Source organism: Neolamprologus multifasciatus, chromosome 1, assembly GCF_963576455.1.
Source record: "Neolamprologus multifasciatus chromosome 1, fNeoMul1.2, whole genome shotgun sequence".
Lineage (NCBI taxonomy): Eukaryota > Metazoa > Chordata > Actinopteri > Cichliformes > Cichlidae > Neolamprologus > Neolamprologus multifasciatus.
The window spans coordinates 33,753,273-33,775,352 of NC_140439.1; the positions used below are offsets into that span (position 1 = coordinate 33,753,273).

General features: G+C 38.8%; 1 protein-coding gene and 1 long non-coding RNA gene across 4 annotated transcripts in view; both read right to left on the reverse strand.

Moving 5' to 3' along the window:
• The window catches only part of LOC146526129 (uncharacterized), a 188,479-nt gene that overhangs the window by 42,375 nt on the left and 124,024 nt on the right, over window positions 1–22,080 (reverse strand). The gene's annotated exons all lie outside the window — the stretch shown is intronic.
• Window positions 466–21,773, reverse strand: LOC146526130 (homeobox-containing protein 1-like). 3 transcript variants are annotated; one of them, XM_085162948.1, is made up of 10 exons: window positions 21,593–21,773; window positions 15,544–16,035; window positions 12,975–13,060; window positions 12,762–12,872; window positions 10,438–10,594; window positions 10,277–10,359; window positions 9,760–9,855; window positions 8,915–9,003; window positions 7,888–7,971; window positions 466–7,787 (listed from the first exon to the last, which is right to left on the reverse strand). In XM_085162948.1, the coding sequence occupies exons 2-10, from the start codon at window positions 16,032–16,034 to the stop codon at window positions 7,455–7,457; spliced, it is 1,530 nt and encodes a 509-aa protein (XP_085019074.1). In that variant the 5' UTR covers window position 16,035; window positions 21,593–21,773; the 3' UTR covers window positions 466–7,454. The 3 variants fall into 3 exon arrangements, with proteins under 3 accessions (XP_085019074.1, XP_085018998.1, XP_085018911.1); XM_085162872.1 differs by having other exon boundaries at window positions 8,915–9,006; XM_085162785.1 differs by having other exon boundaries at window positions 8,915–9,009.

The following is a 22,080-nucleotide window of genomic DNA, read 5'->3' on the forward strand; positions in this document are numbered from 1 at the left end:
GGGAAAAAGCTTATGGACAAACAAGGTAAGTTTTCCTATTTTCTGGTTTCCTTTGTTGTTGTCCAGCCCACTGCACATACTCAGTTTTCTGCCGTGGTCGCAGGCACAGATCACACTGTACGCATAATGCAATTGCGCAAAGCCGTTTTACAGATCTTTTATATCAGTGGGGTTATTTTTTTTCCAGTTCCAGTACCACAAATGACTACTTTGGAAATTAGGCAGCAATCTAATCACAACCTCTTGGCCCTCAGGAAGCAGATGACCTTATTTGGATGTCAAATTCTTTTACTTGTGCTGGTTTTATTTTCAGACTGTATAGTGACAAGAGCAGACACTCAGAACGCATTTATATCTTAATAGTTCCTTTGCTCACTAGTTACCGGAGATTTCATCCAAAGTCTCAAATGCCTTAAATATTCTGTAGCGAGATGTGCGGGTAAAGAAAGCACAGCAGCACACTGATGGAGTCTGATCAGTTTTTATTCCCTTGTAAATAGAATATCAATAAAAACACACCTTAAATATAACATAAGGTTTATCCAACAGATGAAAAAGTAACAAAAGGCCTATGTAGAGTTTCTACATAGCGATTACAGAACAGTCTACTGTCCAAAAAAGGCACTAAATCCTGAAATAGAAAAGAAGCAAATAAACAAAGAAAAATCAATTTAAACTGATACAACAAAGATCCTGCTGAGGTTTGATATTTTTCATTTTACAGAGATTTATTGAAGAGCTTATTGCCACAGTGAAATGGCAACCACTGCTTGTTTTCCTCCTGGCTGATTACATGAGAACATCAACACCGGAGCGTCTCCATTTCACGTTGACCACATGAATGATAGATGTGTTTGTCACCTTAATTTAAAAAACCCCCAAAAAACAGCTTTTTTTTTTTTAAACTCTTTAAACGTGAAACTGCATATCACAACACTGAGCAATGAAGGAGGAATGAAATGTCTCAAATGAGCTCACTACCTTAACATGCACCCTGATTTTGTTAAAGGAAGCATCTCACATCCAAACTTTCCTGTTGAATAAAGTATTTGCTGTACTATGTGGACCACCGGCCAAAGTGACGGCGGGATATGGCACAGGTAAAGACGAGTCAAGGTGTAGTCAGTGCCAAACATATGCACAGGTAGATGTTCCAAAAAACAACAACAAAAAAAGAAAAACAGTTCAACAAGGCAACAGAGGACTGAAGGCAGATGGAAACACAGCATGAATGGCCTGACAGAGCAGCACGAGCAAAGGCTTTTCTGTTTCTGTCCTACTGCTTTTTATTTCATGAGAACTTTAACTGTATTAGGCAGTTTCTGGCACGAAAAGAGTCCATTTAGATCAAAACAGACAAACAAAAGCACAGTAAACACCAGAAAAGACTGAGGTTTCTGTTATTAGAAGCAAATATGGGTTCTTTATGTAAGGAGGTTTAGCTTATTAACGTTTAAATCTGTGTTTACTCTCACTTTTGTAAGGTCTTCTAGTGGTGCTTAACAAATTATTGACACCGTTAGATCCACCTCAGATTTATCTATCCAATCGTTTTATTAGACCGCGATGGGTAATCAAACTAAGAAGGTGACCTTGCCTTTATTTTTCATTTGCAGTTTTTTTCCCTTTTTCTTATGTACAAAATAGCTAAAATGACACAAACTCACACTAACTGGCTGCTTCAGACCTCCAAAATGCAATGTCATGAGAAGCACATGAAGGCAAAAAAGAATAATCTCAAAATAGCACAATGGCCTAAATGAATCCATAGATTCATTTCAGAAAGGCTTCTGCTTAGCAGATTAAAAAGAAAAAAACGAAATAAAAAACCCTTTGATGGGTTTGTAAATTTTGGTGTAAATCATTAAATGACAGAAAGCTACATAACTGACTAATAATGTCTCAAATGCTTAAAGCAAAGACACCCAGGACAGCTCTGCTGCCGCACAATTAAAGAAATCCTCCACCATGCAACAAAGTTTCTCAGACATTTAGCCCGAAACACTGAAATCCACCAGAATGACAGAGAAACTATTTCGTATTTTATGGACCCTGGTGGACGTTGGAGCTCATAAATGAGTAAATTCCCTTTAAACGTGATATTTACTGGCTCTAGTTTGAGGAGAAATTTCCCTTTTGAAAAGCCGCTGACGCTTCTGTTGGAAGCCAGCGTGAATCATCTTTACGGCCTTGTCACAGTTTGATCCAGACGGGACTGACACAAATCAGCTCGACAGTTAGTTTGAAGCTTTGATTCACATTGAAGCAGCTGTGAACAAACCTGCGGGGAGTAGCTTATAGCTGAATGGGAGGGAGCGAGGTATATATGTTGAGTTTTTAAACTCTGAACTAGTAGCTTAGCCTGTAAAGCACCTGGTGACGATGAACCGGTTTGAATGAAGCCGCTTTAGTGTAACAGAACGTCGTGTTATTAACTCGCCTGCATTAGTACGGTTAAAAATGTACAGCCATTGTAGAAGTCTTCTTCGTGCACTGATCCTCCGTTAGTGCGCTGAGAAAAATGAGGCACTTAAACGTGAAGCTGAGGTGTGCGGCACCTTCATAAGCATTTAGGTTTCTATCAAGTGTTACACTGCACTGTAGTATTATTAATGTTTTAGCTGTTGAGAAGGTTTTAGTGTCAGCTGTAAAAGGTAAGCAAATGTAAGAGCTGGACTGATAGTGTTGGATGATAGTGGTAATAGCAGTGATCCCCCACTGAGCTGCACTTACTTTTTTATTTTGTTTTAAAGGTTAGTAAGTGTCTGTCTGTGTGCGTGTTGCTCATACTGGAGACTGCAGTCATCTTTTTTTTAGCGTGTTTTAACTCGCTTGAGCTTAACTCAAACTTGAGCTTATTTTCAGCCATTGCGAGTCAAAATTTTGTCAAAATCTTCAGTTAAAATCCTGGATCCTTCCATCCTGACACTAAAAGGCAGACATACTTGTGACCGTATATCTTTCAATTATCTTAATGTTCATCAGCGGAACATTAAGCAGCTGATGTCTCCTCCTTGACTCTGGTGGAACAGGACGTACGTACAAAGCTTGGATCACTATGACATTTCTGTTAGTGTAGTTGAAACGCTCCGAGCACGGTGCTTAGTGTGCAAAATATTTTGGGAGTGCATGACTAGGACGGCGTTTAAACCAAAAGCCCCAGAGCCCTTACTCACTTTTGACCGGTGGATGATTTTGTATTCACTACAAAACTGATCTGGAAATTATTTTGGGGTTCTGGAGCTTTGACAATATAAACTACGAGGAGTTTAGTAAAGATGGATGGCATCGCTGTGACGTCACCCACATCTAGACTTCTTCGCCATTATTGTCTTGGGTGTTTTGAACCCAGATGCGAAGACCAAGGAGTGTATCTGACTTAGACAGTTAAATTATGGCTTATTAGACGCTTCCATGCCTTCAGTTTTTAAAAATACTTCTACAATGGCTGTACTAACCTTAAATATCCTCGATTTTACCTCAATCAAATATTTAGTTGTTTTTTTAATTATTAAAGGAGATTTCTTCTTATGGTGATTTCAAAAGAATTAACCTCCTCTGGCCTGTCAGTCAGTCTTAGTGACTAGTGAAATATTTCAACAAGGACTCAAAGCACCATAAACAAATGAAGTGTCATTCAAAATGAAAATACAGCTTAAAAGTGACAGTGTGTGTTTTGAACACATGGCATATCGAGCACAAACACAGATATACCTGAAAAAGAATATAAAAATGATGCATTTGCTTGAAATAGTTTTTAACACATCTGATGCGTCTTTGATTAGCATATCTCAAACACACAGTTTCATCCATGATTATCATACACTCAGAAAATACACAAAATTTTAAAACGTAATACTTTGGCTAATGTTTCACTCGTCTTTCACCAACATGATAAGACTCATACTGATAGTTTCTCTCATTTGAAGCTAATATGTCTATATAGTGTACAAAGAAATGGATTTGGATAGATATACTGTATTTAAGTATAGTCTGTGTGTCTACGCACACACACATATTAGAAAGATGGGTAACAAATTAAAGGAAAAACCCAATGTCGTGTCAAGGTGTTGGCCTTTTGTGCACTGGAAATTCAGTGATTTTCCAAATTTCCAAAACTCTACTAGAGGAATGAACAGCATTCCTCCAAAACATATTCCCTCATTTGGTGTTTTCAGAATCCTAACTAGCCCACATTCTCACATAGGTGCCCAAGTGAGTGTAATTCTGGTGACAGTCTGATGACTTCACAGCTTACAAGAGTCTGCTTTCTGTTTTCAAAAGTTGTTTTCTTGGCTCATTTTTTTCTGTTCATCGGCTCACACAAAATAAGCACAACCCAACACTGCCAAACTTGTGAACGTTAAATAGACCTGTATTCATATAGTGCTTGCATACTATGGGCCTTTAAGAATATGGTGCAAACACTCGGGCTCTGATAGATACATCGGGGGCAATGATATTAGCCACTTATATATTGCATCAGCACTTACAACTAGGGCTGCCACGATTAGTCGACTAGTCACAATTATGTCGACTATCAAAATCGTCGACGACTGATTTAATAGTCGACGCTTCGTTTGAAGCTTTGTAAGATCCCAAAAGACGCAGGAATAAGTAGTAGGATTTAAGAGTGTAATAACGGACTGAAACAGAAGATGGCAGCACTGCATGTACAAGGATGCCAGCTGCCGTTAAACCCCGAAGAAGAAGAAGAAGAAGCTGTGTCCCAGAGTTCATAGCGCGTTTCCAACAATGGCGGCAGCTAGTTAGTTTTAATATTACTCCCATTACTTTTTCTGGGTCACAAAATAAACGTTTAAATGTTTTCGGGCGAGAATATAACTGTGTAAACCTCAAATATCTGCTCAGTTAATCAAGACACCATATATTTTCAAAAGCGCTCCGATGTTTTCGGAGACGTCTGTTACCCACTAGCTCGATAGCTAGCCGGGGGCTAGGCTCACTAGAGCTCATAAGAACACCGGACTCCCGGCAAATCGTTTTCAAACCCACCGCTGTCTTTCGCTACTCAGGTTAAACATGATATACAAGTCACTTAGATAACTTAAAAATGTTATTGTTTGGCTTTTTTTAGTATTTTATTTGTTCCTGAGTAAATCTATTTGGCTGAGATTAAAGTTATAGTTTTTACACAGCTGAATAAACATCAAGCAGACAAATGATTATCCTGTCCTGTTATATTTTAGATAGCAAGGAGTTTATTAAACTTCACAGAAACAATCTGCAAATTTCATTAAAATTTAATAAACTATCATCTTGCCTTTATTTTTAGTTAGCACATACCTTAAACACTTAAAGCTGTAAGCTAATGATAGTTATATAAGAGCAGATGCTGCTGGTGCAATAAGCTGTACGTTTTACGTCCAATGGATGCATGATCTGATTAGTCGACTAATCGCAAAAATAATCGGTGACTAGTCGACTATCAAAATAATCGTTTGTGGCAGCCCTACTTACAACAGAAAACACGTTTCAAATATCTATGTTTGGTAGAATGCAAACACAAAAACCAGCTGATCCCAGCTGAGAAGTGCAGAGCGTAAACAAGTAAATAAATAGCTACACAACAAATGTTAGAGAAAGAAAAAACATATGGGCCAATATAGTCGGAATATCAGGTTTTTTACATTACTAACTATCATATCAGCACCCGTATTGAACATCTCAAATGTGTTTATATGGGGTTCGGCATCTTGCCCAAGGACAATTCGACATGCAAACTGAACCACTAATCTTCCAATCAGTTTATGAATGGCTCTCTCAGCCACAGCTGCTTTCCAAGCACCAAATGTTTACCAATCAATGGCCTCCAGCCAGTGACATTAACACCAAACATACTTGCTTTTTCACCTCAAAAGATAACCATTTAAAAAAAAAATGAAAATCAAAAGATAGATCATGTTTAGAAAAACTTAAAGCACGTCTGAAAGCTATATGCACAGTGCATGCCTAAAGATACAATGCACTGCCAGCCTGGAAGAGAACGCCCTTATTAGGAAAGTAGAGTTATTGTGTCCTTTCCCTCTACAGGGACAAACAGGCCCAAACTGGATCCTAACACTGTAGGGGTCAGTGGTTCAGTTTCAGTTCAGTGGTTCAGTTTCCTTTAATTTATCACCCATCTGTATTTATTCACTTTACATTTTAATCTTTAGTATTTAAACAGCTTTTTGACACTACTGACTTCCTCTCAGCTGAATGATATGTGTTGATTATTAATTATATAATCCAGCAGGTAACTGGGTACGAATGAATAAACATCACCCGGTCACAAGGACGCCCAGGTTTCTAGTTTTCATACAACTCTCTCAAAAAAACAAAACAAAAAAAAAAGAAAAAAACAAAAAAACAACTTGTTATCGATTTGGAAGCAAAGTAAAGCCGTACAGGATTTAAATTCTCACTGGAAACTGAGGCCCTAATTAGTTTAAACGCTACTAAATTCACAGTATTTAAATATTTATAAAGGGTAATTTCACTATTGTAAATAGAAATAAATCACATTTAAGTCCAAATTAGTGCTTGAAAACCTTAGGCGGCTCAATTTTCAATATAAACTTGCAGCATATAATTAACGACACGAATACAAGAAAAATCTGTGAAAACAATAAATTCTGAAAGATTTAGTAATGATAAAATTGCATTATCATAATCATTATGGCCTTCGCTGCTTCTACACATTGAGTTTATCTTATCAGGCAGGGGAGGCTCATACTGTTTTTCTCTCTTTTTTTTCTTAAACATTTTTCAGACATTTTGGGCCCAGAGACAGATTACTTATATGCTGTTACCCTAAGATTAAATATAAAATTTAAAATATAAAGAACTGTGATGAAATGTGCTGCAACACTTTATAACTATCAGTTAATATAAACTAAAATGAACGCATTTATCTTTTGAGGCTGTTAAGTTGTGTTGTGATCACAGTGCAAGACCCTGAAATGTTTGGAATTCCATGTCAAATACAGTGTTGTCCTGCTGTGAAAAAAAAGCAGTTTTCCCAAGAAAATCTGCACAATACATGAAAGTCCTGTTTATCAGCCTTCTATGAAAGATTTAAAATGCCTCAACATAAACAATCAACAAAGAAAACGGACAGCTACAGCATGTGTTCCCTTATAGGTGCGTCCTATTTCACTTTCTTTGCTGGATTTGTTTTTAGGTACATTTTAAATTTCCCACAGGTTGCTGGGGAACACTAACAAATAAAAGCTTATTGTTAATATTATAATTATAATACAATAATAATGCCTATACGAGCGTAGCAGAGCAGGTTGGTGGTTGGAGGTAGGGTTGGGAGGTATCTCAGGGTTGGACTTTACACGACTTTTGGTCATTTTTTTCCACTTATTATTACATTCCTATAAAATCTGCTTGCATATAATGACACCTGTTTATCGCTCTGACAGCTCTGATATCTGCCTCTCCTTTCAGTCGTCCTCCAGAGTCTCCGTCTTGATGTCATTCCCCACGCTGCACCCTGCGCCATCCCCCTGATTGGTTACCACCGGGCTGCTGTCACTCACTGCCGCCGCCTTCTCCAAACTGACTGGATCCTGGGCCTCGGACAGGGCACTGTGAACTGTGGGCTCGTCCTGGAGAGAGGGGGAAGGAGGGGACCAGGAAACACCTGTTAGTCTGGAACCTTCCATCTGAGGAACCGCGCCTGATATTAGGGAGCGACCAATCAGAGATGCGGCCCTCTGTCCAGACACGCCCCCTCTACCCAGGGCAGAAAACCAGCTGGGAAGCAGTGTGGGAACCTGAGTGAGGGGATAAGAAAAAAGAAGGTTGAGTGGATCTGTAGCTCCGTGTGGAATCGCTGATAAATGTAAGGCGGGTGTAGATGTGCTCCAGCTGTACCTGGGTTGGAGAGGACAGGTCAGCTCGACTGAAACTGAACTGCCTTGCTGAAGCTCTCTTATCAAATAAGGACACCTCACAGCCCTGTGAGAAACCAGCAAACAAGTTATATAAGGCAGAGGCAAGTTATCGGTGTCACCATATATTCCTGTGACTTTGATCATTCACACACTGGGGCCAAACATTCATTTTTATTAAACATACAAGCACTATGAACAAATTCCCACGCTAAGTCGACTTATCGGAGAGATTTCTCCTCATATTGGAGCAATACGAGCGAGTTGTGTTTTGCTATTTTTTCATGTGTCAAACACTTTTTATTGCCTTAGTATTGACCGACTGTAAATAAAGAAGATCGTCAACACTCTGTTGTCTCTAACAATCTGTGGAGTGATTTCTGTGTGAAGGACTGTGACAAACATTTCAGTTTTCAAGACCAAATCTGACCCTGAACTTTCTTTTTCGGCAAATACTTGCTAAATGTAGTGTCCCTGTAACACTGATTACATGCAATCGGTTTCATGTGGGAGAACACGGCCTTGAAAGGATCAGGTAGACCATTTGATCCAAAGGCCTTGGGCTGATCAAGTAATTTGCTAACGTTACAAACTAATCATCCACAGATTTACAGAGCAAAGACGCAGAACTGCTACATGCTTTCTACATAAATACTCAACATTGTGACAGTTGTCATTGTAGTGATACAGAGTTGTTGAAGGCACAAGATATATGGTACATACAACAGTCCAACACAAGTGTTGAGAAGCAAAAATCTAGCACAAACAAACTGTGCACAAGTGAGCAACATAATCACAACAGCAGCAGCTGTGGGTGTCATTAATAACAATGGCTTATTGAGGTTATGCCGAGCCCCTTGAAAACAAATTATGGAGACCAGGACAGTTCTCATGGGGAAAATCAGAGAGGCAATTAACTTTAAAAATACAGAGTTCCTGCTTTGCTCTTTTTAGGGGGTTTGTGTTTCTATGTTCAGACATTAAGATGTAGGAATTCGCGTATAGTTTACCTGGTCAGGGAAGTCGTTGCCATCCACGTCGTCGCTGTTGGACTGACCTCCTGGACTCTGAACCTCGATGCCATGACTCTCCAAGATGGCTGCTTCTTCAAAAACACAAACGTCATCATAGCATATCGACTCAGCTACAAAACAGCAACACACTCAAAATCAGGACAACAGTGATTCAACTATTCAGCAGCTGCTCTTCTCGGAAAGAAAACAACATCCTGTTTCCTCTTCAGGTGTGCGAGAAATTTAACACTGTCTATTGTGATGACCAGCAATACTAGTGTGAACTGGGTGACACAGAAAAAGAACCTCACACAATTAGGATTTTTGTTAAGTAAGTGAAACACAAGCTCTTGTGCGTGCTACTTGCACATAATGCTCTTAAGCACATAGATACAGTACAAGTGATTTCCTGTGGGTTCTTCATTTATTTACACCAAACCATAGTGTAGTATACAACATCTAACGCAGCCGTCTCCAGCCTTTTTTGCGCCACGGACCGGTTTATGCCTGACAATATTTTTACGAACCGGCCTTTAAGGTGTCGCGGATAAATGCAACAAAATAAAACTAGTAAAAAAGAAGATTTATTCATAAAACACATGAAAAGACCCAGGAAAACCGAGTTAACGATAAAAACGATAACAAAATAACAAAACCCTGAATACCACACATTTCACACCTGAGCCTCAACTCTCGCGGCCCCGTACCAAACGACTCACGGACCGAGGCCCGGGGGTTGGGGACCGCTGATCTAACGTGTATCTCTCTTTCACTCCCACACACACACACACACACACACACACACACACACACACACACACAAATACAGACGTAGACATTACCAATATTAGCACGCCTCTTGATATCTTTGCGGCGGTTCGCAAACCAGTTGTAGACCTTCAGGGATGTTACCCTCTCCAAATCAGACAGTTTCTTTCCTGTAAAACACACACACACACACCCCAGACCCATTCAGTCTGCAACTGCGTTTGTTTATTAAAGTGCATTCAAGCCCCCCATATATCTTAAATAAATGTAAAGTCCATTTTATTTATGGACAACAGCCATCTGAAGCTCAAGTGTTTTTAAAATTGTATGGAATTCCAATGATGACAGTGGGAAGATGAACTTTTAACTTTGAACAGGAAAACAGAATCAGTCTAGCACATAACTAGCTTTACAATGCAGTTAGAAAAATTAAGTTTGGGATCCTGCAGTTCTTCTAATTAATAAATACATATTAAGCCAAAGAAGTAGTTAACATATTTATACTAAATAGCAAATCTAATAATTCGTTTCCCCAATCACTAATACTTAATTTGGGATGCAATTCACAACCTTTCGCCAGTAAGACTGTACCTGGTTTCTGTATGACAGCATTGCAGGCAGTGGCAATCTCCTCTCTCTTGGCTTCATCGGGATACTGGTTATCATTGAAATAGCTGCAGATACACATTGCACTTTGTTACGTTCACTTCTTCTTACATCAATTCTACATCAGTACCCCTCCTCATTCTCACCCCTCCATGACAGCCAGACACTCCTTCCTCCAGGTAAATCTGCTCCCTCGCCGCAGACGGAAGCCCCCGGGGGCCGAACCAAATGTAGGAGGAGCTTGATTCCAGTCCATCACCTCCTCCAGTGGTATGGGGGTGGCTCGCATTGCCAGAGTAGCACCTGGAGCATCAAACATGACACAAGATCAATGAGATTTACTAGGTTCTGTAAATTAGTAGGTTCTGGAAGTCAGTTTCGTGCCATTGGAAGCATTTACTGTACATTACCACAGCAATCCTTGTCTAAATCAAACTTTTGTCTCTATATAAATCTTTAGACACATAATACACTGATCAATGATCACTAACTTATATGTCATAGTTGGTCACATTGATAGAAAAATGTCAGTCAGAGGTGGTGATGACGTGAATAACTAATTTCTAACTTTTAGATGAGGCTGACTTTAACATTCTGAACTAAATATATTTTAAAGCGTTTATTTTTCAATATGCAGCTGCAGAGAGGATCATGGATTCAAGCCGCTCCAGGCTCCGTATCCAATTTAGATCCAGTCATCTGATCTGCATCTGTTTGAAATATCTAGAATCTAGCTGATTAGCATGTAGATAGCGCTATAAAAACTTACACATTTCTTTTAATATGTTTACATTAATAACATATGTTATAACTTGAAACAGCTACTATCGCTTAACACTTAGTAATTGTAACTCCTTACAAAGATCTCTGCTATGGTTGTAAGAGTGCCCAAATTATAAATGCTTATAGTGAAAAACATTAAAGACTTTTTGTAAATCTTATTAGGCATTTCTTACCCAGTAATGGCAGAAATAATGAACTCCACCATAAAACATAATTTTGTTTCAGCCCACTGCTGGTCAGAAACTATTCAAAAAACATTTTTTCATTTAATAAAAACTTCCATTTGACAGGGGACCTGTGCCAGAGTCTGTTGCTTTACTGTGTAACTAATAGCACAGGCAAATAAGTAACCTGTGTCCATTTTCCCGGAATTTTATCTCCAGTTTCTGTCACAGACATTTTATCCCCGTCAGGTTACACCTGATTAGATTAGGTAAGAAAAATTTGATATAAAAGTCAAATTTAAAATTCCAGTTTCATCCAATGAAAATTCAAGTTGGGTGATGATGACCAGAAACCGTTTAAACAAAATGTATATTGTGGGCCAAACTAATTAAAATGTCTCCTTTCTCCTGTCTTGTATTTATAAAGATAAACATCATGGCTCACACTGAAACATAATCATCACCGGATTAAAATGAAAGCTCCGCTCTGTATTTACCCATTGCCATGGTGAATCCTTGCCAATCCTCCACATTGATGATGACTTACTGTCTCTACTCACGCACACGCTTAACTGACGGTGAACATGCTCAGAGTTGTTTGAACTTACTGTGATCAGCCTTTCTGGAATGGGAAACTCTGAGTTGTTGAACCTGCTTCCATGGACAGGTCAACTACATTCTTAATTCTTAAGTTGTATTTTTTTCAGACCGACTGGGAATCAGTACTTTATAGAGTAACGAGCCAATAAGGCAGATAAGAGTCATAATATCTGGAAGAAGCACCGCGATAGTTTGTCTTCCCTATAGGGAGGTCACATGCTAACTAGAAGTAGACTCCACTGTTTTTCATTCTGTACATTCCAATATGCTGATCCCATGTTTAACACAATGTAGCCATTGTTTATTCCACACTTTGTTTCCATAACTGTAGCCTTCTCAAGATTCCTAAAATGTAAAAAAAAACAGCAACAAAAAAACAAGTTTTCTTTTCTTACAAAAGAATTTACACTGATACTATCTATCAATGCAAGTCCCACAAGTTGTCTGAGCTTGGCAGAACTCTTCTATGCTTAGACCACCTGGAACTCATTACAATGCTCCCTTTAGAGTGAATGCTTTAGTAATTGTACCAATTTAAATTTGTCATCTTCTGTCTTTACCAGTTTTGTCTCTCAATTAATTGTATTTGTCTATTTTTTGTTTTTGCTGTGAACATTTTAATCCAAAGTCTTATTATTTATTATTGATCTATTGCTGGTTGTAAGCTTCTTTTGTAATTTTAAATATTCAATAGTAGTTTTTGACTCGAGTCTAAACATCTCTGATTCTGATTAAGCCTAAAAAAAAATCTTTCGCTCTTGCTAAAAAAAAGACAACACAGTGAGTCACACACTCAAAGCAGCACACTAGTTATTAAAAAACTCCCTCCTACTGTTTTATTTTACAGTATTTTTTCCACAGGTGGAAAAGTTAGAGAAACGTTTTATGAGAAATGTGGAGCTGTTGGAGAAATTAGTTGTTACCAGGATTGGTCTTCTCCAGCTGGTACCAGCGGAAGAAAGCTCGCTTCTTCTGCTCGCTGAGGTCCGATCCCTGCTGTAGGAGCCAGTGGGAGATCCGGCTCTGACTGATTCCTGGAGGAGCGAGACCAGAGTCACACTTGTGGGGGTCTGGTGCTTGTTCACACACCAACATTTCTGCTTGTGTTTTAACAAACAGATTCAATTTATACTCACCTGTTACCTGAGCAACCACAGCCTGGGATATACGTCGGTTCGCCAGGAAGGATTTAATCTCTTCCTTGATCACAGCACTGTCCCTCCTACAAGAAGGGAGAAGAAAAAGGTACAACACATTTAAATTTTCAACATTACAAGCCTGATATTAATTAACACACTGCAACACAACAATCACTATACTTATACCAGATGTAACTGTCTGCAGTTCAGATATACATTACAGGCTGTTGTACCTGAATGTGTGCTGCTGTAATATTCCTTGCTCTCCTTCTCCTTTGATTTCATTTTCACACATCTTCAAATCAATACTGCTGATTGCTGCCGTCTGGCTGCAGACTACAGATGAGAGGCACTAGACTGGATGTGTGTACTTGTGTTCATTTTGTATGTGTGAGTATTTGTTTGGCAGCAATCATCACATCATATTCATATTCAGAGTGAGCTACAAGCAGCCTTGTCAGGAATCAGGACCCTCTGTATTAACACATACCCTCTGCTGCTGCAAATTACTGTACATGTGTCTTTAAAAGCAACACGCACCTATCTGAATTCTAAATTATTATTGTTTTTGCAGTAAACTAAAGAAAATAGTGTTATAATCTTTGTAGCACTAAATGCAGTTGGTTGGCAAGAGTCACTTTTCCGTCACTCATTACCAGGAATGACTATCGAAATATCATACATGCAGGTTCCTCCTATACTGACTTTTCCAATTTACAGGTGACACGTTATAAACATATACAAAGCCCTATACTTTATATGATAACATAGAAGATCCTGGAACACAACAAATAGTCTCTGCAGTCTCTGCAGGGAAACAATTGAAGTATAAGTGGCGGTACTTAAGCGGAGCATCAAATTCTCAACGACATAAAAAAGCAAATATATCCACGGCTGTATATAGACAGATTTCTGTGATCAGGGATAAACAAAAGCCTGTATACAGACAGTGTCACAGATTATTGCGACACCATCAAACAAAAATGAGGACACGCCTTAAACTTGAATCTAAGCACCTCAGATACAGACATCAGGCTCTATACGGGTTTTTCACATCGGATTTATGCTTCTGCGTTAAATCTACGTTGTACATATAACTACAAACCCCTCTGAAACCTACACTGTTTTTCTTCTTAAGGCTAACCTTAAGGTTAATTTATTTTTTTCAAAGTTTATCTAGTGTCTGATGTTATATTGTTTAAGATAACAATTGGCTAAAATTATCTTCTTGTTCTGAGGATTTTTCTTTTTACTTCAGGCCAATTCAGTGTAGGGCTGCACGATTAATCGTTAGAAAATCGCGATCTCGATTCATACTTATGTGCGATCTCATTTCCAAATGACAACGATTTAAAAATAAAAATAAAAATAAAAATAAAAGAAAAAATAAAAGAAAAGACGACGACGATTGTACCGCATTTTGATCCGGGGCGTAATCTGCATGAAAAGAAGCGCTCACTCTTCCTGCTCAACAAATGACAAGGGCGGAGCCTTATACCACGTGATACAGAAGCTGTGCCGTGTGATGCTAAAATTAGCAGGGAAAAAACAATGGAGAGCACGTCAGGGATGACGAGAAAGTGACAGGAGAAAATCCGTCCCGGTCAACCACCCAAACATCAATAACGGGAACCTTATACAGCGCTTCCCTATACCCGTCGAACTCCCGCAGGCACAAAGAAATAACGGAGGCTATCACTTATCACCTGACCAAAGATATGGCTCCCATCAACACTGTGCAAAACGAGGGATTCAGGAAAATGATCAACACCCTAGACAAACGCTACACAGTGCCGTCCCGCAACTATTTTTCTATTGTTGCACTACCTGCTCTATACACGCAGTGTCGAGCAACGGTGGAGACGGAATTTCAAGCAGTACAACATTTTGCGGCAATGACAAAACGTGAGACATTTGTTGTTTTTATGTTTATTTATTGTTTTTATGTTCAGTCTCAACTGTTACGAAGTTGATGTGCAGTTAATAAGTGCAATAAATATTTATATTGGAAAAGAAAATCGTGAGAGAATCGTGATCTCAATTCTAAGCCAAAAAATCGTGATTCTCATTTTATGCAAAATCGTGCAGCCCTAATTACATGTATGTATTTCAAAAGTACTGGTAAAACTATTTTAGAAAAATCAAATTTCTAGGTGTTATATTATTGAATCAAGGGAAGGCTGGTCTACTGGCATTTACGGCATGGAGTACCAGACTAAAACACTTAACAAAGCACTTGTCTGCTGTGCTTTATGACGCAAGTTTGCTAGACGTAGATCTGGCAAGCCAGCCAGTTACTCCTCAGTCTTGGAGTCTCATTCAAACTAACCCTTCCAATAAACCAGAAATATCACCTTTGTGAGTCCTATAAAGGGAAATACAATTATTGCTGTCTCTTGTAGTCAACATTTAATACAAATTAAAACAATAAAAAAAGCTGTTTCCTAATCCTGTTGTCTGAATGCACACCCTGAAAAACAACCTCCAAAATAACTTTCTAGAACACCTAATCTGCTCTTAGCTGGTGTGCCCTCGTTTTAGCTGCCATTTAAAGGGCTGTTCTTACCTCATCAAGTCCTCCACCTTTTCATCAACGTCTATGTCCTCTTCACTAGCTTCAAACGCATACCCTGGTGTGGTTACAGTAGCGCTAACCACCCCAAGAGGAAACCGGGGTGGTGAAAGCTTCCCATTGGTAACGGCAACCAAACCGTTTGGCACTACTGCTGTTATGGTATTAGGTGAGGCTACCGGAACAGGCAGAGGTGGGGAGGTGGTGTCAAAGTTGTTATTAGGGGACAATGAGAGGCGGTTGTTGGGAAAACTTGTCTGAGTGGCGGTAGAAGTCATGGAAGAAGAGGCGGCGACAGCGCTGGAAGACGAAGGTGGCATATAGGAAGGTTTATGGGTCAACTTGTGCCCATGCTGCCGATCCAGGTGATCCAGGGTGTCCAGAGCATGGAGAACCTCTGCCTGGGTGATGCCCGTCCTCCGTAGCCTCTGGAGGAGGTCAATTTGCTCGATGGTGAAGCGAGGCTCCTCACACTGCTGGAACATCCTGTAGGAGATTATTTTAAAACTGTTTAGTAGAGTTGTCTGGGCTAACACTGGTATAAATTTTAACATGATATAAAAGTGTCATATTGCAATACCTTTGCTATAGCAACGCTATGCATTTACAGTCCCTTATTTCAACACCCTCCAACAAAAGCAAGAAAACTGTTTCAGCTGAAGGTGAAAACAACAAACAAACAACCAGTCTAGGAAGGAGAGATGCTGGTAGTCCGTGATGTGCAATCCAAATGTAAACAAATGAATTAACCAAGCATTGCCAGTTGAACTCCATATGACGGGAAGAGCAAATGGCAGATGGAAATGACTGATGCAGTTCTGGTTAAACTAAAGTGTTAAGCATTTATTTTATATTTAAAATCTCCAGAGAAAACACTAAAAAAGAAAAGAAAAAACATGGCTTACATTTGACTTATGCCATGTCACTGCATATAATGCTGTGTCATCACTATTGCACTATAATGCCCTGCTGCTGCTGGTAGCTTGCTTCAATAGATTCACACTTTGGATTAGGTAGTGTGTCATCAGTGATAGCAGCTCACTGGATAAGAGAGACTGAAAACGCCCTTTATTTGGGTACACTTCTATATGCTGATGCCAGCAAGCTACAAACATCAATAAAACACTGTTCAGTATTTTTTAACATGATGAAAAAGAACACCATTATTGCACATTTTCACAAAATATTGTGACATAATTTTGAGACTATATCGCCCACCTCTAGCTGACAGTAATCAGTGCCCACTGCACAGTAACACTATCCTCATGACTGCTGTGAAGTGTTTGCAATGCAGGCATGCGTAGTGCTTCTATGTACTGACAACAGAACTAAACACTTTAGAGGTGTTTAAAAAATGCATAACTTGAAATGACTATTCAGAAAAATAAAATGCTTTCCATAAATAGTGCGAGTTTTATGAAACAAAATGAAAATCACTAGTTTTTAGCTCATTGCAGACTTTTCTCTGCACAATGAGCTTCACATCTCTGAAAGAATCACAGAAAAAAATGCCAGTACAGTCACATCTGGTAACTTCCTGCCTGCAGATTTACAACACACACACACACACACAGTAAGACGTCACCACTCAGCAGCTGCTGCCCAGATATGAAGCGCATTCCTACACATTTAATAAGCATTTTATTATAGCTGATGAGCTTTTGGTTCCTCTAATCATTTAAAGTTACACAAATATGTTATTCACCTAATTCACTGTGTGCTATTGTATGATTTTTAAATCAAATACATTCCCCCCTCAATGCAGCCCTGGCGCATTAAATTTTAATTCTTATCTATAACTGCACAGTGAATTTGTCACTTCTGAAAAAAACTGTCATAACAGTCACAAGGCTGAACAGAGGGGGGAAAGCGGGAGAGCAAGAGAGGAAGATAAACAGAGAAATAAGAGATAAAACATCTGTCTCAGTGCTTTTCTTTCTGGCGCAGAGAAGAAAAACAGGCCACAGCAGAAAATCAAAGTCAGCAGGCATATCAACACGTACAGATATAAGAGAGGGAGGTTGCGGGTGAGTGTGTGTTTGCATCTTGGGAAGAATGCCAAGAAAAATTTACATTTCAGGCAGCAAAGCTTCATACTTTCCCTCCCTGCTGCAGAGGATGACTCATACTGAAGTTAGACTGATACACAAGATCAATAAAGAAAACGTTACCACAAAAACGATTATCTAAACTATTTATATACTTCATTTAATTTGATAATCACTGATCGCGATCACCTGTGCAACATTTTATTATGCGTATTCAAAAATCAAACATATCTTCAGTTGTTTCACACAGTCTGTTTGCTTTACTTGGCTTTTTTTTTTTTTTTTTTACTTCTAACACAAATTCAACACAAAAGGAAACATCTGTATTCTTTACAATGTGCCTTAAAACCAAGTACCACTGGTAAATCAGTTGATCTTTGTGCATACTAAAAATAGATGTTTATTTTGAGGGGAACTGTCTTTCACACATTCACTGCAGCTCTGCACTTTTTCTCCTAATTACTCAGCGGAGCTGTAAGTGAGAACGTAAATGTCCGACTCAATCAAATTGAGCATTAAAAACTCTTTAACTTGCCAGCTCCCTAGTACAAAGCCCTTGCGACGTCCCATTGCGCCTGTATGAGAAATTAATAAGAGTAATTGTCTGGAGAATTTGGAGAGAGGGAGTGGGCGCCCTCCTACACGCTCCACCCAGGCATCACCCTCACCTGAACCAGGACTTCCAGTAGTGACAACACTTCTGGAGCAACTATATAGCGCCACGTGCCCCATGTGAGAAAGGACAATTAAGGACAGATAAAGTCCAGCGTTTAAGAGTGAAAATCTTTTAGGTGTAATTTCACTAATCCACATAAAACTGGAGGAGATGTGGGGTCCAACCGAGGAAGACATGCAGACTAAAATAGCTTTAAAAGAAAAAGGTTGAAGAAGCTTCTAACTACAAACATCTGAACCTTCACATTCTGGAGATTCAACCTAAGTTTGTAACCTAAGATTAACATTAACAGTGGAAGATTACCAAAAAAATTAAGCCAAGGACTGACTTTAGATTTTTATATATATTCCACTTTTAAACAAAGAAAGATCCAGTAAAGGCATTTTCAAAGATTTCATGTACTGTAAGTGCAAACTAGAAGAACTCATCAAAGTCTGGCTTTAAAGTCTCAAACTGAACCTCTCTTAACATCCAGCGGGTCAACAGTGAACTGCTCAGGTGCAGCACCAGGGTTGGCATTGCATTTTAGTTACATAAGAAAAGAAGTATAATTTCAGAAAGAATAGAAGACTCTTGCATTGAGTATAGCTTTTCTTTTCTAATTAAAGTTACAAAATGCAAAGAGCAGCTCTGAATCTAACCCTAACCTGATTCCTTGTTTGCCAGTGGGACTTTAAGAGGTTTAAAAAAAAAAAAAAAAAAAAAAAACCCTCACAAAAACAGTTTTAGCTAACACAGATTTTTTTCTACTTGTTGTATTACTTCTCTGCAAAGTCAGGAACAGACAGACAGAATTTTAAACATGTGACAACATGCGATGAGGAGGCAAATGAGAAAGTAATCAGATAGAGGTCAATTAACTAGCAGACATGAGTGAATGCCACCAAAAATCCACCTTTCCTTTCAGCAGAGAACACTAACAGTAAACCATATTAAGGCAGGAAACCAACATTTATTCGCTGTATTTGAAACTGTAGCTTCCATATCAGGTTTTCATCCAGCCAGCTGAGGTTTGCCATTAAAATGTTAACACCGTCTGGGAACCACACTAACTTTGGTAAAAGGATAACACTGATAAAGCACAGACAAGGTACCTTGTTAAAGCAGTCCAAATGTAATCTTCAACAGTTGTAATCATTGTTAAAACAAGGAAATAGCAAATGTATCCAGTAAATGTACACTAGCACTTTACTGAAGTGGATTTTAATGTACTTGTACTTTAAGTATTTTTTGTGCTTCTACTCAATATGATGCTCTTTGCCACATTTTGTACTCCATACAATTTATTTTAAAGCTGCATTACTTAATATTCTGAAGCTTTTAAAAATATAAATTACGTGATATTATGCTGTATTATTATCGATAAAGCTACTCAGTGGCACATAAAGTATTTAAAAGCATCTCCAGCTAAATCATTAAAATGATATACACATCAAAGAATCAATAATTGTAATGTGATAATATAACATCTACGATTCTGCAGGTATATTTTGATGGTAAACCTTTAATACCTTTGTGTTACTTAAATAAAACTCATAACCCTACTTAAATAAAGGGTCAGTTTAATACAAAACAACGCCCATTGAAACACTGAAAAATCTTTCCCAGTTTTTTCTGCACCAAGTTCCTGCACTGTATTTACTTTTTATCAAATATTCTGATTTTCTGTGGGCCCCTCCTGCCTTGTTCTTCTTTTGTGCCACCCCATTTAAACAAAATCAGAGAAACGCCCTTCATAAGATGCCACAATGCCAGTAAAATAATATCCCTCTGTCTAGCTGTTAAATGGATGTGTGTAGCTTTGATAGTCTTTGTCACAAAACCAGCAGATAAATAACAGGATATGTGTGCAAGCACAGACAGATTTACCAATAATTGAATAGTATTTGGCACTGGCTCATGCCTGCTAAGCACTGTATGGAGTACATGAAAACACACATATGCACACACTTCCTTTTTGAGGTGAAGACAAGAATAGTACCTAATATGATTGATTCATGCTGTATGTAAAAAATAAAAAAGCAAATCAACGGTTGCTCTTTTTAAGGAAGTTCCTCGTTTTTATTATCTATGATTTGCCACTCTCCTTGTGTTACAAACAGAAGCAAGCTGGGCAAATCTGTCAAGGTGTGCTCCAAGATTGCTGGTGTCACCCTTAGTGACCTTCAGCATCTGGAACAAATGTTACGGACCATTTTGAACCCTTAGCATCCTTTGAGTTGCAAATGCTACCTCCAAGGTTAAGGTTTGCTCTCTCTCCAAACTCAGCTTCAGAGAATGAATTCATATTCTTACTGATTCCATCTGCTATTTCTTAAACAAATTTTGAACCATTCCCTCTTGAGACTGTAGGATACCTGTCTCTTTGGGGCATTAAAGTTTTACTCTACAGATCTTTTTAAATAATAATCAGTCCAAAAAAAATTAAAATAAATCTAACTGTCTTCCTGAAAAAAAACAGAAAACAAAACTTCACACTGCGCAAATGTGGGCTATGACTTTTCTTTCTTCAAGTAGAGCAAATAAAGTCAAACACATTAGGAAAACTATTACCATTCCTGAACCCAGTGACCTACTTAAAGTCCTATCCAGACGTGGCATGAACTGGTAGCAGACATGTGCCAGCTGTGCACATGCACAAAGTCCTTAAATTACAGTAGGAAACTTTTTAACTGGACTCTAAACCTGAAACGCAAGACAAACTAGTCGACTGTTGTCCCCAGATGTTATACTGTAACAGCCCCGTCTTAAGGTAAATCCGATGCAGAGGTCCGTCTTTAGATCGTCAACTTCAACGCCGAATCGCGTTAAAGAAAACTGGATTTTATTTTCCCCCTGCTTCGAGGAAAACACTGACTTCTCGATAGAAGATGTCCTAATACGTTTTACATATAATGGATAACAATACATGAATTCGGCATACATCTTATAAACTAATTCCTAGTAAACACAGTAGAATAGGGCAATTATTATGACTTTCATTATTCAGCGTAATTACGACGCTCTGCTGGAATACATAGTGCACCGCATTAGCGAGCATTGTACAGCAACTGGAAAAGTTGACATTATTTTTTATTAAGTGACTCTTGGAGAACTACACACCCGCCGAATGAGAGCCCGAGTCGTTATTTTTCAGACAAAACCGTTAATATCAGTTTCGATAGTGTGAAACTTAACCGCCGCGGGAAAACACCGCTGCGGTGGCACTGGGGATTTTTTAAGGAGTTTGCAGTTATCAGACAGAAAAAAGGAAATGCATCGGGCTCCTGGCAGGACCGTTTGAAGACAGCAGTAGTTGGAGCTGGAGGACTTAACTTACCTTATTATTCCAGTCCAAGAGCCTCCGCGGATGTTTGTTTTACCATATATCTATCGCCTCGGGGCGCAGGGACACACAGACACTGACAGTTTTCCCAAAATGTCTCCTCTGCTTCTAATTGGGCTTCAATCCGCCGTCAGACAGATTCGCCTTTTGTCCGGCAGACAGGCGCCATGTTGACACACCGACGCAAAGAACGACGGGAGTCGCAGTTTACTGAACGTACAGTAAATAGAGTTGCCAGTTTATTAGAGACACCTGGCTGCAGATATGATCCAGTACAGTGGCAGAGAGCTGTTGCTTGGAAGCAGTGCTGTGGGATGTTTCTAATAATTTGGTCTGACATATATTTTTGGTTATACTTCTAAACAGGTTCAGAGCCAGTTTACCCATTTGTTCTACTTTTTTTACACTCACTAAATTTATTAAATTTCATTGCTGTTTGTGTAGTTTTAGATTCCTTTTTTTCGCACTGCATTTCTTTGCTT